This window comes from Peromyscus californicus, unplaced genomic scaffold (assembly GCF_007827085.1).
Source record: "Peromyscus californicus insignis strain IS unplaced genomic scaffold, ASM782708v3 Scaffold_18__1_contigs__length_77618521, whole genome shotgun sequence".
NCBI lineage: Eukaryota > Metazoa > Chordata > Mammalia > Rodentia > Cricetidae > Peromyscus > Peromyscus californicus.
Window position 1 is genome coordinate 59,167,922 of NW_026294480.1, and position 15,324 is coordinate 59,183,245.

Consider the following 15,324-nt stretch of genomic DNA (forward strand, 5'->3'; position numbering starts at 1 on the left):
TTTTTCTCTTGATTCCAAGATACTGGGGACTAATAACCCTAGGAATAGTCTACCTTTGGGGTCTTTCTTATACCAGCTAGAACTTCCATCAGAATGTGAAACAGTTTTGAGAGTATATCTTATTCCCTTTCTGACTTAGACAGGATGTCTCTGATACTGTCGTGGGCATGGAAAACGTGTGTGGCTCAGATACCAGGTAATTCACCACCCAAGTGATGTACTCGATTCTGGGTTATCGCTGGGGGCCTGCCTGGAAACCAGGGACACAGCCACATGGAAAGATACAGGCCATTCTTTCTTTTTCATTTGTTTAATCAGATGCTTTCTACGAAGTTCTACTGCAGTTTGTTTTTTCTTCTCATTCATATTTTTCTATGAAACAATAACTTCATCTAAACATCCCAATACACTAGAAAAGTATACATTGTATTATTTTAAAATCTCTTACTTTCTCTTTCTAATCTTGGTCTCCTCTTTCTTAAGGCCAGCTCAGTTTTTCTACATATTAATAATATATTCCACAACTACTTTTATTCTTTTCCTAGTATATCCATCAGATAAACAAATACATTAACCTTTTTTTAGTTTCTATGTCAACCTCTCTCAGGAAGGGTTATTATAAATGGTTGAATTTTATGCTTTAGCTGTTTAATGAAGGTGACGTGACTTGTAAAAACCAGTGTGTAAGGATGTACTGGAGCTACCCCTGAGGGAGGAGAGGCTCGGAAGTCTTAGGAAGCTCAAGAAATTTAAGGGGCTCAGAAAGTTACAAGATTCACTCACGGGGTGGGGTGGGGCGCCCCAAGGCTGTCCAAGCAGCCAAGTGCTGGGGAAGGAGCTGCCACTAGCTGGGCAGGGGGCTTCAGCAGTGCGGCTTCCATGGGCATTCACCCACGATAGGGAGGGCTTGGCGGCAGCTTAGCCATGCGGCTGCTGTTCCATCACCCAAGCTCCTGTACGTCTGGAACCCCTCAACTGTGACCCTATAAGTGACCCCAGCAAACACACTAGCTCCCTAATTACACCAACTGCTTCTGTAGCCCGCCGTTAGCTGTCAGGATTCTAGCTGGGTGACCAATGTCTGCTCGTGTCTCCTGGAAGAGGCACACACAGGAAGTATGCCCTTGCCCCTCAGCTATATTATTTAGTTTTCTATTTAGCACACTTATTCCCTCTTCAATTTAAAAAGACCCAAGTTTTAATGACTCTTTTGTTTCCTTCCTTCCTTGGAGGTATCAATGATCTTAGTGATAATACTTAATATTTTAAACCATATTTAAATTCCTGTTTGCTGTCAACCAATTAATTTAAAAACATGACAAGAAGGGCTAGGTATTCCTTCTCACACTGGTCCATGTTGAGATCCTGGGTCTGGTTTATGATTACATTTATTTTTGATATTATATCAATACTTATTTTCACACAGCAACAGTGTGAAATTCCCTCCTCTTCGTTTCCTCCTTGTTCTGTCTTTTTCTGTATTAGACTTCATGGAAAATTCTACTATACTACTTTTCTGAGGGAATCTTCCACAAAGGATTGGTAAGTGGCAAACAGAATGTCTGCTTGTTTGAAGAGAATGTGTTATTTGAAAGCCTTATGTTTAAAGGTTGTATCCTGAGAGAAATCTCACTCCTTTTGCATTGTTCCTGTTTTGATTTTTTTGGGTTTTTTTTTGGAGGCGGGGCAGGGTTTCTCTGTGTAACTACCCTAGCTGTCCTGGAGCTCACTCTGTAGACCAGGCTGGCCTCGAACTCACAGAGATCCGCCTGCTTCTGCCTATAGAGTGCTGGGATTAAAGGTGTGCACCACCATGCCCGCTCACATTGTTCTTTTTTAGGGAAGCTGGTTTTTGTTTTTTGTCTTTTTTTTTTTTAGCTGTAGAAGCTGTTGGGATGGTTTTCTTTTCCAATTTTTCAGCGGAATGTAGTGTTTGAATCTTTCCTGCTCATCTTTGGTAAGCCTTTCAATCTGTCGGTTGTTTGTTCTTTTGTTTGAGGAAATGCTTTTCTGTAGTTGTGTCCTTCTCTCCTCTCCTTCTGTCTGTCCTTTACTTCCTAGGCTCCTGTCCCTTGTTTCTGTTCCCTGCTCCAGTGATTTCCAGAGCTGTGACCACCCCACCGCATATCTGCTCCCTTCACAAGCCCTTAGTCCTTGTATCCATCTTCAGCCTTCTCTTCCAAGTGGCAGTTTTCAGCTTTCTCTCCCAAGCTTGGTCATCCCAACTGTGTGGTTATTTTTGTAACAGAACACACCAAGTTCTACTATACATTAGCTATGATAACTTTTTTCCTATGCCTCAAGCTTACTAACCTGTAAAATGGGGACAATACTAAGTTAAGGACCAATGTGGAAATTAAACAAATGGACACTTGAAAGTGTTTGGAGCAGCAGTGAGCACATTCTAAGTACTTAACAAACACTAGCAATTACTATCAGGACAGACACTTGACTCCTATTCCCTGCAGTTTGGGGTTCATTAAGTAAGACACAGACTGGTTACATGGGCATAAACCCAGGAGGCAGGAAGGCAACACATACTGAGGCTGCTTTCCCTCAGCCCAAAGGGATCTGAGACTACTACCCTCTAGGACAGAACTTCACTTCAGTCCACCCCTGATCACTTCTGCTCCCTGGGAACAACTGACGCCCTGTGACCTGTGGCCCTCACACCCATGAGTCCTTTCCGGCCCCTTCACTGCTGCTGCAGTGGTGGCCACATCTGGGCAGAGGTGGAGTCGGGAGGCAGAGGCTGGAATGAGTACTCTCCAATTCCCAATGGCTTCCTCAACCTCCCAACCTTTCCTTTTCACACACCACTCTGCGCTTGAGCTCCCCCAGATCTGCTCCTACCGTCTCAGGCGGCTCTTACAGGAGTGTTGTGTGGTTTTCATTTGCTCATTGAGCATTCATCCGCTCTTGTTTGTTTTCTAATGGCCAGTAATTCTTACTATTTCTGGTCAGTCAGCTAGCGACATTCTCTGTCTCTTCCTCTCTGTTTCTGTATCTCTGTCTCTGTCTCTCTTTATGCACTTACCTTTTAAAGGATGGATTTTTCTTTTTAGTGGATTTTGGACAAAAAACAGTGGGTGCAAGTGCTGTCTTGTAGCTAACTTAAGCCACCTTTGATATAGTCTACCCACTCACCACCAGGATGGGGACTTGTTTATGCAGTATTCATTTTATAGATCTGTGGATATTATATATTTTACTTTGGTAATGATTCGAAATGCAAAGTAAAAGGGAATTGTTGTAACTATGCACAACACTTTCTCACTCCATCCATCTACCTAATCATAATGATACAGAGTTAATCTAGAGTGAAGTAGCATCACTTTACCCCATTCTCGTTCTTCTCATAATAGAAAGAGACCTAAAGGCTTCAGTCCACATTCTCAGCATCTCCAAAGGCCTGTTATCAAATATGTTCTTATTACCCATAATTTTACATATTGATTTATGTATTTCAGGCAAAAAATTTTAATACCAGCCCTACTTACTCTTTCCCTTCTTTTTATTGAACTCTTAAGACTAACACAGCACTTCACTAAGCAAAAGACGCCACTTACTATGCAAAAGGCACAGTCAGTGACTGGCACCTCAGACCGATTGATCTACCCATTACCACCATCTCCCTCCCCCACTAGCACTACTATGAAGCTATTGATTGAAACACCACCGATCGGTTTCCATTTTCTGATTTTGGGCAGGCCAATTAAGAAAGTGAGTAATTGTGATTACGCTGCTTCAGGATCAATTACACTTGACGCAAGACGAAGTGCTCTTTTTGGAACACACAAAAATAATTTTTGATCTAGCATGCTTCTGTGCAAGACGAAATATAAAATAACTTAGTAATCTGTACCTGCACTGCAGAAAATATATTAATGTGTTCATAACAGAAAGCTAATTGCTATGTGAGATACATTTGTCATTTTCCTAAAACGTATTTAAGAGACATTGAAAGAAAACTGTTCACATATACTACCCAATGTAGGATAAAAATCACACACTACAGTGTATATTTCTCCCTAAAAGGTCTTGGCTAAGTGTAGAAGACAAAACACATATGTAGTCTAAGAGACTATAAAAGAAGTCTTTGCAATTAAGGAAAAATGTAACAATAAGAACACACCTGACTGTAACCTGGCACGATAAAGGACTATTGAGGTTTTAATTTTGGTCTGATTTGGTATAAGCTTTGGCACTGGGCTCACATTGTTGAGGTCATTAAAATGAATATACCTCTGGTGTTGGAAGCAAATCTATTTAGAGTGGTGTTACTCATAGCCTGTGTTCAGTAATATTGATCTGTGTTGTTTGTCTAATAGAAAAATAATAAACAATTACTAAGCAATGTTGGAAAAAGTAATCAGTTTTTATATATCACTAATAAAGCAGACCTCCCCAAACATAAAGGTGATGATCTGCATAGAATCAATGCGTACACTGCACTGTTCATATTCATCACTGCTGGCTCTTGGCAATAAAAGAATACTGGGCCGAGTTCTGGGAAATGACAAAGAAAGGTTTGCTACATTTAACCTACATATTTACTTTAAAGTGTTTTTGTCCTGACTTGCAAATTTTAAAGCATAATAAATTCTATCCTAAGCTGGCTAAAATTCAGATATATAAACTATTTCAATTTTTAAAGAAAAACAAGTAACTTCCATCTAAAAAACAAGCCACACCCTGTAACAGAAAACCTACAAAGGAACTCAAGAGTGACTCTCAAAGCCCCACTGGCTTTGCTCTAATCCCACAGCCTCTGGAGTTCATCAGCATACACACTACATGAAAGAAGTAAAGCCTAAAACCAAAAAACTTGAGTGACATTGGGTTCTGAGTTAACCAACTTTATGAATGTCCTCAGTTTGTAAAAGGGGGAAAGTGTATGGGTTTAGAATCAGTAATATTCTCCTTAAGAAACCCACTGTAGCTCAAGAGGACATATTGCCTCAAAAAGAAGCTTCTTTGGGCTATTGAGCAATATATTAAACTGTTCATTTTGCCTGAATTTTCTAAAAGTATAGTATTAACATTAGAAAAAAATCAGTAAATAGCCTTTTCCTTTAACCAACAAACCAAGGATTTCAACTGCATATGGCACACTGTAATGGCAGGTGCATCAGAAATACAGGACCATGTACACAATGTATGAGCAGGTATCCAATGGCAGTTACACGTTGTCAAACAAAAATACATTTGTCTAAATGTTCTGTCTTACAGGAAAAGCTATTGAAAGCCCAGATTTTCATGTGCTGTCCTTTACAGGCAATCTAAAAACAGAAAACAACTGAGCTTACCACAGCTGGAAACAGGCGGCCTGTGTAGAATCGCAGAAGTCAATGCCCACTGAGACAGTGACAGACCCCTCAGGCTCCAGAGAGGCTAGGAAAGAGGAAAATTCAGATATGAAAACATGGACGACATGAAAAAGAGGCAAAGGAAACACTAAACATTCACACCATCTTTGGTTAAAAAAGACAAATTTAGCCAGGTGGCGGTGGCGTGCGCCTTTAATCCTAGCACTTGGGAAACAGAGGCAGGTGGACTACAAGGTGGACTACAAGGCGAGTTCCAGGATGGCCAAGGCTACACAAGGAAACCCTATCTCGAAAACTTAAAAAAAAAAAAAAAAGAAAGAAATTTAATGATGGCTCATAAGATAATTTAAACTAAGAATAATAAAGGAAATTAGAAACTCATGACTGAAATTACACTCTTTCAAGTTAACTCTGAGCATCCTCTAATGAACACACTACAGCTATCTGTTTGAGAATCATTTTTTCCTTGTTTTTTTAAGTTCACTGTTTAAGTTGCTGTATCGGTGGTGGGCCTCACAGCATTTTCATGTATTCATGTCAATACATTGGTTCATCCATTTCCCATTGCCTTCCCCTTTCAAAAGCCCCTATTTTGCTGGTCCCCTTGATTCTCCAAGCAGTCTCCTGGTTTCATGTCACACAAATTCCACTACCTATTTAATACCCTTGCCTTTCCCTGCTGTGGTTTGAATGAGAATGGCCCCCATAGACTCATATATTTGAATATCTGTCTGGTCCCCAGTTGGTAGAAATGTTTGAGAAGGATTAGGAGGTGTGGTCTTGTTGGAGAGAGTATGTCAAGGTTTCAAAAGCCGACACCATTCTCAATGTGCACTCTCTCTCTCTGGCCCCAATTTGGGGATAAGATGTAAGCTCTTGGGACCACTGCTTGCCTGTCTGCTACCATGTTCCCTGCTATGATAGTTATGGATTCTACTAGTCTCTGGAACTGGTAGGCCCAAATTAAATCCATTGCTTTATTAGTTGCTTTGGTCATGGTATCTTAGCACAGTGATAGAAAAGTAACCGAGATATCTCTTAAGAGATCTCTTCTTCCCCACCCACGGTCCCCTTTCTGTCATGATCACACACACACACACACACACACACACACACACACACACACACACACACACACACACACACTCCACATGAGTGCAAGAGGTATAAATCTTGCTTTGTTTAATGTAATGATCTCTTGTTTCATCTATTTCTCTAAAGATGGTATGCCACTTTTCTTTCCAGTTGAGAAAAATTTCACTGTGTGCATGAACTGCCTTTTCCTTACCCATTCCTCTGTTTACAGACATCTAGGCCGGTTCTACTTCTTCCCTACTGTGAACAGTGCAGCAAACACCATGCATGTGGAAGCACCTCTGCAGTGTGCTGATGCAAGTCCTGCAGGTAAAGACCCGCCAGGGTAGACTGATCATACAGCAGGTCTGCCGTTAGCTTTCTGAGGAGACTCACACTGACTTTGAAAGCAGCTGCACATAGTCACATCTCCCCGAGGAGGGCACAGTGCTCTTTCCACACCCTCCTCACATCAGGTGTCTTCCTGATGAAGTCATTCTGACTGAGGTGAGATGGATTGATTGTCAAAGCAGTTTTAATCTGCATTTCCCTGATGGCTAAAGATGTTGAACACTTTTTCAAGTGCCTACTGGTCATGCCTATTTCTTCTTTTGAGAAATGAGACACACATTTCCTGGACTATCTTCTGTCTCCATAGGCAGTGGACAGTTTTCTTTTTATCTTAATACAGAGTCTAGCTCTGTAGTCAGGGCTGGTCTTGAACTCTCTATGTAGCACAAGGTGGACTAGAATTCACGGAAATCACTGAGCTTTTGAAATGTATAAAAGAGTATACACTCAAAACTGCTTAGATATAAAAAGTTAAAATTTAAACAAGGGCTCAAATTTCAACTAAAAAAAAAATCCAACTTAAAACGCAAGCTAAAGTAACTTTGGATGAGGGCCTTAAATTGTGCCCACTTTACCCAACAGAGTTGGCATTACTAGAAACAAAACAAATCTAACTGCATTACCCAGGGACTTACCAGGGTAAACTCAACTATCAACTAACCAAGTATGGGAAACAAGTATTTGAAGATATAATAATGTTGTCTTTGGGGGTGGGGGGACAGTGGCAAAAGAAGACAAGACAAATAATTACAAATGTTCATTCTACTTAAGACATCTTAGAATAACGGGGCATCCTAAATATGTATGAATATATATATATAGCACACACTGCAACAGAAAACATCTCCTTTGACTTCACTTTGCTCTAAGTTTTCAGAAGAGCTGCACACAAGACATTTATATCCAACTTTATCAGTTTCGGGTACATCGTGCCATCATACTTTAGCAAGCACACTTCTTTCAGTAGACCAACATCTCCTGGGGTTTGTTGCTAAGTATGATTGGCCCCTTAAAGCTCGCCATGAATAGAGAGGACGGTAGAGACAGGACAAAGAATAATTCAAGAAGCTGGTGTGTGTGTGTGTGTGTATTTATATATATATATATATATATATATATATATATATATATATATATATATATATATATATATATATGTATGTATGTGTATTTCTCACAGGCTCAATGAAGGCTAGGCATTATAAGGTGGCCCATGCTTGAGACACATTTTAAAATGTTATTGGTTTGCTCTGCGGTATCTTGATTTCCGATTCTAGTTTGAATTTCATTTGCTTATATAACTTAAATTTTACTGTCTAGCTAGTAAACCAAGCAAGACTTGCTGCTTAAATCTTTGACAATCAGCGTTTCCTTAGGGCTATAGTCATATAAGCTCTCTCTCTCTCTCTCTCTCTCTCTCTCTCTCTCTCTCTCTCTCTCTCTCTCTCTCCAGCTCACAGCTCTCAGTCTCATTACTTAAGTACTTAAGACTGGTCTTCTCTCCTTCCCAAACAGAAGATGGGGTCCAGGTAAACGAGAACTCTACCTGTGAGTCGTACCCTGGCTGTCCTTTGTGAACCCCCAACACCTGTTTCCGCATTACAAACACTGCAGCTCGGTTTTGTTTGAGTCATACACCCAGTGGGGTCTCTCAAACACGACTGCGCTCACAATCCAGCTCTCCCATGTCATCTGTACCCCTGCACGTCACCTGAGGAGGTGACGGCACTCAAGATGCCCCACTGCTAGCACTCCGGCACCGCCTGGTTCTGTCTGGACGTTACGGTAATGAACTGTGAGCTTAGTGACGCGCTGATTCTGGAGGACAGTTCATGATCAATGGCATGTTGTACGATATGAACGCTTCATCAGCATAAATTATTCATGGTGGATTTTTACAATATTTGGACACTGTTTCTGGACTTGCTGTTGTGCAGTGGAAATAGTCTAATGCTAGTTCTTAAGTCCTCCCATCCACCTCTTAAATCCCATATATTCTTAATCTCTTTGGAAAACTAGGCAAATAAGTTCTAATATTCTTACAAGGAATTCAGCTCCCTGCTAATGGAAAGGCAAGATCCAGGGTTTGAAGGCAAAATAAAGCAGATTGGTGACTAGTAAGAATACTGCCAGGTCCTTTAAGATAGGCACACATTTAATGAATAAAATATCTTGACTCTCTTATTTCACAAAAAGATGAAAACAAAATACCTGGTTTTGCTGCATTCTTCAGATGACTATGGAGGGCTAATTTAGATATAACCACACACCGTAACTGGTTGTAATCTATTGTTACAGGATCTGGGCTGTGTTACACACCTGGAAAAAAACTCTTTACCTTAATAGCATCCGATCGATGCCCAAAAATGAATGAAATATCGTAGCCATAAAAATTTTCCTCAGAATGAAAAGCTCATAAGTAGTACGGAGGCAACGACATTCATATTTTAATGCCACATTAACGTCATACTATGAAATGTATTGTATTTATTTCTTCTACTCTACATAGGCCAATAAAAGGTCAACTCATCAACTCATTATGCCAGCCCAAGGAAGCATTAATACTGCTCTACTGTTTTAACCTTTGGATAACATTTCCAGCCACAGACAACCCATACATCAGCTACTCGACACTGCTTAACTAAACTAATTTTTAAACTAGGTAAAAAGGGCTAGATTACAAGCAGTTAAAAAAAAATCACAAATTGGTATATTCTGTAATTCCTTGGCAATATATCAAATTCACAAAATAATCCTGTAAAAACTAGGAGAGTGGGTACTATTTAAATTCTCTTAATTATCAAGGCATAAAATACTGGCATTTGGTAAGGTCTCAATAAACCTAACCCACTTTACCTTGGCTGTTTATGAAAGTCTACTAGGCTTTGCATTAGAAACCATTATTTCCCTAGTGATATATATCACACATACAGAGCATGATGCTGTTTACAAAATGCCTTGTGGAAGTCCCACAATGCCAGGGTCAGATGGAGAAAACAGAGCAGTTACGTGCAACAGAGGACAGAATAAGAAGGAAAACTCACTGACTTTGTCCTGGACCAAGGGCAGAAAACGGAGGCCGGAGTGACAGAAACCTACATCCCTTTTTGTTTCTTTTAGATAACAATCCTAATAGCTCAGAACACATTCCTGTAGCTGAAGGTGACCGTGAAAGTCTGACCCTCCTGCTTCCACCTCCTGTAGGGTTGATGGGAGGCTGCTGGGGTCATACCCAGGGCTTCATATATACCCAAGACCATCACTAACTCACATCACCTTCAATGAAGATTTTGGCTGAAGCTTCTCCCAAGTACACCTTGGGGATTGTTTCCATCCATACAAACTAAATATTTTTTGGTTTTTTTTTTTTTTTTTTTTTTTTTTTTTTTGGTTTTTTGAGACAGGGTTTCTCTGTGTAGCTTTGCGCCTTTTCCTGGATCTCGCTCTGTAGACCAGGCTGGCCTCGAACTCACAAAGATCCACCTGCCTCTGCCTCCCGAGTGCCTGGGATTAAAGGCATGCGCCACCACCGCCGGGCTGAACAAACTAAATATTTTAAGAAAACACTTAAAACTGGCAAGGGGTCCAAGAGATACTCGGATGGGCATCTGGGTAGTACATGCTGCATGCGAGGCCAATCAGGGTCCAGTAGCAGCTGCCTCCTGCATGCAGAGATGAGGGCCACCACTGCCTGCTGCATACAGAGACAAGGTCCACTACTGCTGCATCTTATGCATTACTTTAAGAAAAATGAGGTTTCCTTTTTTTTTTTTTTTTTTTTTAGCATGAAAACATCTTGATTCCTAAATGGCAGTAACAGATTAAAGAAATTTAAAAACATAATAAATGCAATCACACACCACAGGGTGCTCTATATCCTGTGCATGAATAGGAAGACATCAGAACAGTATTCATCCTGTGTTCCCTTTACTTTTCAATTTATGGAAAGTAAAAGGAATCAGGATAGGGTCTTGAGCTATGAGACGTATGTATTCCAAAAGGCAGACTGATTTTCCTGCCTTTAATACACAATAAGTTATCTAAGATAAGGCAAGGAGGAAAGACGAGTAGGAGAGGTGAGAGAAGGTGATGCAGATGGGGGAGGTGACGGCAATTTTGATTCCTCAGGCCCACCCCCTCATCACTCCTGGGGTTAGGACACTGGGACTCGATCCACTGAGGGCAAAGAAATATATTTCTCCGACATGGTAAAGTCAGTCACAGAAAAGGGAAATGGCTGGGAATATAGCCTAAGGGTAGAACACCTGCCTAGGATCCTGAGTAACACACACACACACACACACACACACACACACACACACACCGGGCACTCTCACAGTTCGTAAAATAATGCTGTATTTTTATCTTTTTCTGAAACATCTGTTTTAAAAATGAAAACATTTAGTTACCAAGTTTCAAATGAGGATTAGTATTTACCTATTGGATGAAAAACATGCATTTGCATGCCTATAGGAAGCTTTTTTTCCCCTATGTGGATATTTTCTATCTTTCGGTCGGAAGTATTGTTCAGTGTTATTTGCACGGAGACCATCTTGTCACCGAAAATGCACGGCTGTCTTGGGAAGCAGTAGCAGGCGGCCAGTCCTTTCCCGCTCATTCGGTGAAGCAGCTCGTGGGTCTTTGTGGGCACAGAGACAGGTGTGCTGACCTATGCACATGGGAGGAAGGAAGAGTGAGTGAGTGAGGACAGGGATTGCTGCTTTTAGAAAACAGGTCAACATTTCTGACATGTGGTTGCCCTAAGTTATCATATACAGCACAATAACAAACTGTAAAAGATACCACACACAGACACTAGTCAGAATGACGTAAAGTGATAAAGTAAATGCCTTAAAACTTTATTTTACTCTGCAGGTATATATTAAAACGTTTTAGTAATATAAGACAAAAACAACCCAGCCATATAATACACATTTTGGGAGGGGGAGACAGGGTCTCACTATGTAACCTAGGTGAGCCTGGGTCTTGGGATCCTCTGGCATCCAGCTGGGGTGAGAAAGGTAGGTCATGCCCTGCATATGTCAATATTTTCCTTTTAAAAACAGTCCATGAGCTTTCTTTTTACTTTTCACCCTAACTATTGTATACATGGCCCCCCTGGTAACTTTGTAGTTAGTTCTGATAGTTTTTCAGTTGGTTTTCTTGGATGTGTCAACCATATAGCATCCCTACCAATAACGAACATCATGTGCCTTCCTTCTCAACCCTGACTCCTGAACTTATCAGCTCCTCACTGGGCAGCACAGGTTCTCCTGGAGCCTGGGCTGCTCCTGCCTCAACCTCCTGAGTCCTGGGATTACGGCATTCACCATCATGGTGATCAACCATGAACATCTCTTCCCCTGGAACTTCTCCCACCGTCGATTTCAGCTTAAGGTGGCTTCATCCTTTGTTTTACTGATTAAAATGACCTTCCCTATTATGATGACTGATCTTTTCAATTACCCAGGAGACACACTGGATTACCCTGAATAGAGTGAGCACAAGCAAGCACTTCCCTCTGCTTCATGCCCATGGAAGCAGAGGCTGGATGCTCTACATCCCTGCTGCCATGCTTTCCACCATGACAGACTACGTCTGCTCTTACATCAGGAGCCAGAGAGCTCTCTTCTTTAAAGATGTTTCTCTGGTGTTTTGTCACAGTCCCAAGAAAAAGAATTAATACGTTATTTTGAGATAAGTTCATCTTCATTTACATTCCTTCAGTACTTTTTTGAGTACCCATCTCTTTATAGCTCCATTGAACGTCAGATTTTAGTTAAATTCTTTCCTTTATTGTAGTTTAATTGAAACCACAAGCAGCAAATTACAGAGGGATGGGGAGGGGGGAGGAAGGAGGGAGGGAGGGAGGGAGAGAGAGAGAGAGAGAAGCTGTTATAAAACCACAGGACAGCCGTCTTTCCTTTCAAACTTTACATACCGCAGCTTACCAGGCCTGCTACAAATAACTGATGACAATAAATAACTTAATAATTTCAGGTTCAATGAAAATATCATAATATGAAATGATAAACTCCCTACTATATATCATTAAAGCAGTAGTCCATAAAAAGATCAACTAGTATCAGAATTTATACAGTAACATTTGTAAAATTCTGTAAATTTATTTGCAACATATAAAAAAAAAAGCAGTTTCTTAGATCTTAAATTTTGTTCAGAGTGGAGAACTGGCCTGCTCCCCCACTTAGGTTTTCTGATGACAACAATCAGTGGTCTACCATTAGTTTACTTTGGTTTTCTGCCATGCTAAGGTCAAACACAGGACCCCAAAATGCCGGCCAAGCACTAGTGTTAAGTCTCTAAGCGATTCCCTTTCTTTGAGTCGGGCTCAGCGGTATGCACCTCTAAACACAACTGTGGCGGTTAAGATAATAAGATCACAAGCCTGGGCACGACCTGTCTCACAAATATTTTTTTCAAGAACATTTTAATGTTAAAGAAATTTAAATCCTGTTCCATGTTTTCAGAAGCTGTTTAGCACAGACCCAAACAGCAATGCTCAGTGTGAACATACTCCGAGACAGAAGGGTGACTAAAACAGGCAAGTGTTTGTGTGTACAAACGGATGCAGAGACACCACTAAAGTTACAACCACCAACCTGAACACAAGTCCTCAGCTGATGAGTGGTACTTCCCAGTGTTACATGTTGACTCCCTAATTAGTTATCAAGCACATTTGGGCCTGAGCAGGTCCCTTTTGACTTATAGCATGTCTGAGAGGCACTCATCATTACGTCACTCAGGAGATGCTGACGTAGGCAGTTTCCACTTTTCTGGAAACCCATAACGGCTGGGCTGCACACAGGATGGGGAACGCAGGCTGAAACTACAAGGCTGGAGAGAAGCAAGCACAGCACCGTGCCGCGGTGTGCACCTTCAATCCTGAAGTCCCGTGGGAAAGGCACGGTCCGCAGCTTGGCATTATGGGAAGGGTCGGATATCCACAAGGGTGGGGCCTACTACGAGGTAGAGGTCACTGAAGACATGCACTGGAGTTGTAGCGGTCATCTTTCTTTGGACTCCAAAGCTATTTCTCCACAGGTAAGGATGCGTTATCTCAGGGCTTTCTGAGGACACCATTATTTCAAACACAAAGCGGCAATTATCATCACTGATCATTCCTTTATCCTTTTCTTTCTTCTCACATTTATTGATGCACTTTGCTGATGATACTAAGTACTAGTACTAATACAAAGCATTCCAGAGAACTGAGTAAACCAATCAGTGTGAGGAATGCCACAACCAAGGCAGGTAGGAGGCCTCAGAGCAGGCAGAGTTGCCATCTTAGGGAAGAGGAAAGAATTCGGCGACTGGAGTGAACTACGTAAACGGGTCCCAGTGCACTCAGCTTCCACGGTGGCCAGCTGAGCGCCTGCCATCTCTGGCTGCAGCACTCTGCCAGCTGTCTAGTCGGTCTCTGGCTCCTGCTCCTGCACTCTACCACACAGGCTCTCCCTTCGGGCCACTGGAATAGCAATCCAGTATGTAAGGTAGCAGCAGCGCCCCATCCCTCTGCTCAGACCCCTCCAGTTTCACAGAGAGGGAAAGTCAACAGCTGCCAGGTCCCCGCTGACCGCATCTCCTACTCTCACGACTCCACGGCTCACTCTGCTCCAGTCCACCATGACGTCTGTGCTCCTCTAACACGGCAGGCAGTCAGGCAGCCATACTTGTACCATGTGCCCTTGGCTTTGGTCACCCGCTGTGCCTGGAACGTACGTTCTCCACATATCCCCCTGGTTCCCTCTGATGTGGCTTTGCTCCAGTATTACCTGCCTAATGAGGGTTAATACAATTTCTATTTCCCACATATTCTCCCTTGTCTTCCCCCAATGTCATTTAATACTATGTTCCTCCTCCTCTCCCCACTTCCTTACTTTGACACAAGGTCTCCAGGTAGCCCCGGATGGCCTAGAACTTATAGATATCTACCTACCTCTGCTTCTAGAGTACAGGTACTGAACGTGTGCACCACACACCCAGCATAGTTAGAACACAATATAATTTACCTATTAGGTTTATTATCTGGCTTCCCATTCACTCCTTACTTTAAAACACAATTTTATCCATATTCAGAACTCAACTAATAATTTCACCATTTTAAATATTACAGGATTTCTTAATAATCTACCTACAGCGCTGGTTATAATTATACTTTATTTGACACTAAGTGTTCAAATACAACATTTTCTAAAAATATCACAGGCTTACTGGAGCACAGTGTGGTAAGAAGTGGAGAATCACCTGCATCAATATTTATTAGTTTTAGGAAATGGTTTAAGATTCCTAGTGTGTGTGTGTGTGTGTGTGTGTGTGTGTGTGTGTGTATATAAAACTGTGAACAAAAAACTATTTCTAAAAGAGTATACAACGAAAAATTTATTGATGAGAAGGAGTTCTATGAAACAAACATTAGAAACATCTAGATTCAGGTAAAAAAAAGACTTTAATAAAAATCTGTACCACCCAAGACAGGATGAAAAATAATGCTTGAAAACACTAGTTTTTTTTAAATGATTTATTTTTTTTTATTTTACATGCATTTGTG

At 41.3% G+C, this 15,324-nt stretch overlaps 1 protein-coding gene across 4 annotated transcripts in view; it reads right to left on the reverse strand.

The window, feature by feature from the left end:
• Window positions 1-15,324, reverse strand: part of Ap3b1 (adaptor related protein complex 3 subunit beta 1) — a 218,690-nt gene that overhangs the window by 22,842 nt on the left and 180,524 nt on the right. For all 4 annotated transcript variants that reach the window (XM_052743550.1, XM_052743548.1, XM_052743551.1 and 1 more), the window contains 2 exons: window positions 11,193-11,424; window positions 5,310-5,394 (listed from right to left, as the gene is read on the reverse strand). In XM_052743550.1, coding sequence (XP_052599510.1) covers window positions 5,310-5,394; window positions 11,193-11,424 — 317 coding nt within the window. The remainder of the gene's footprint in view (window positions 1-5,309; window positions 5,395-11,192; window positions 11,425-15,324) is intronic.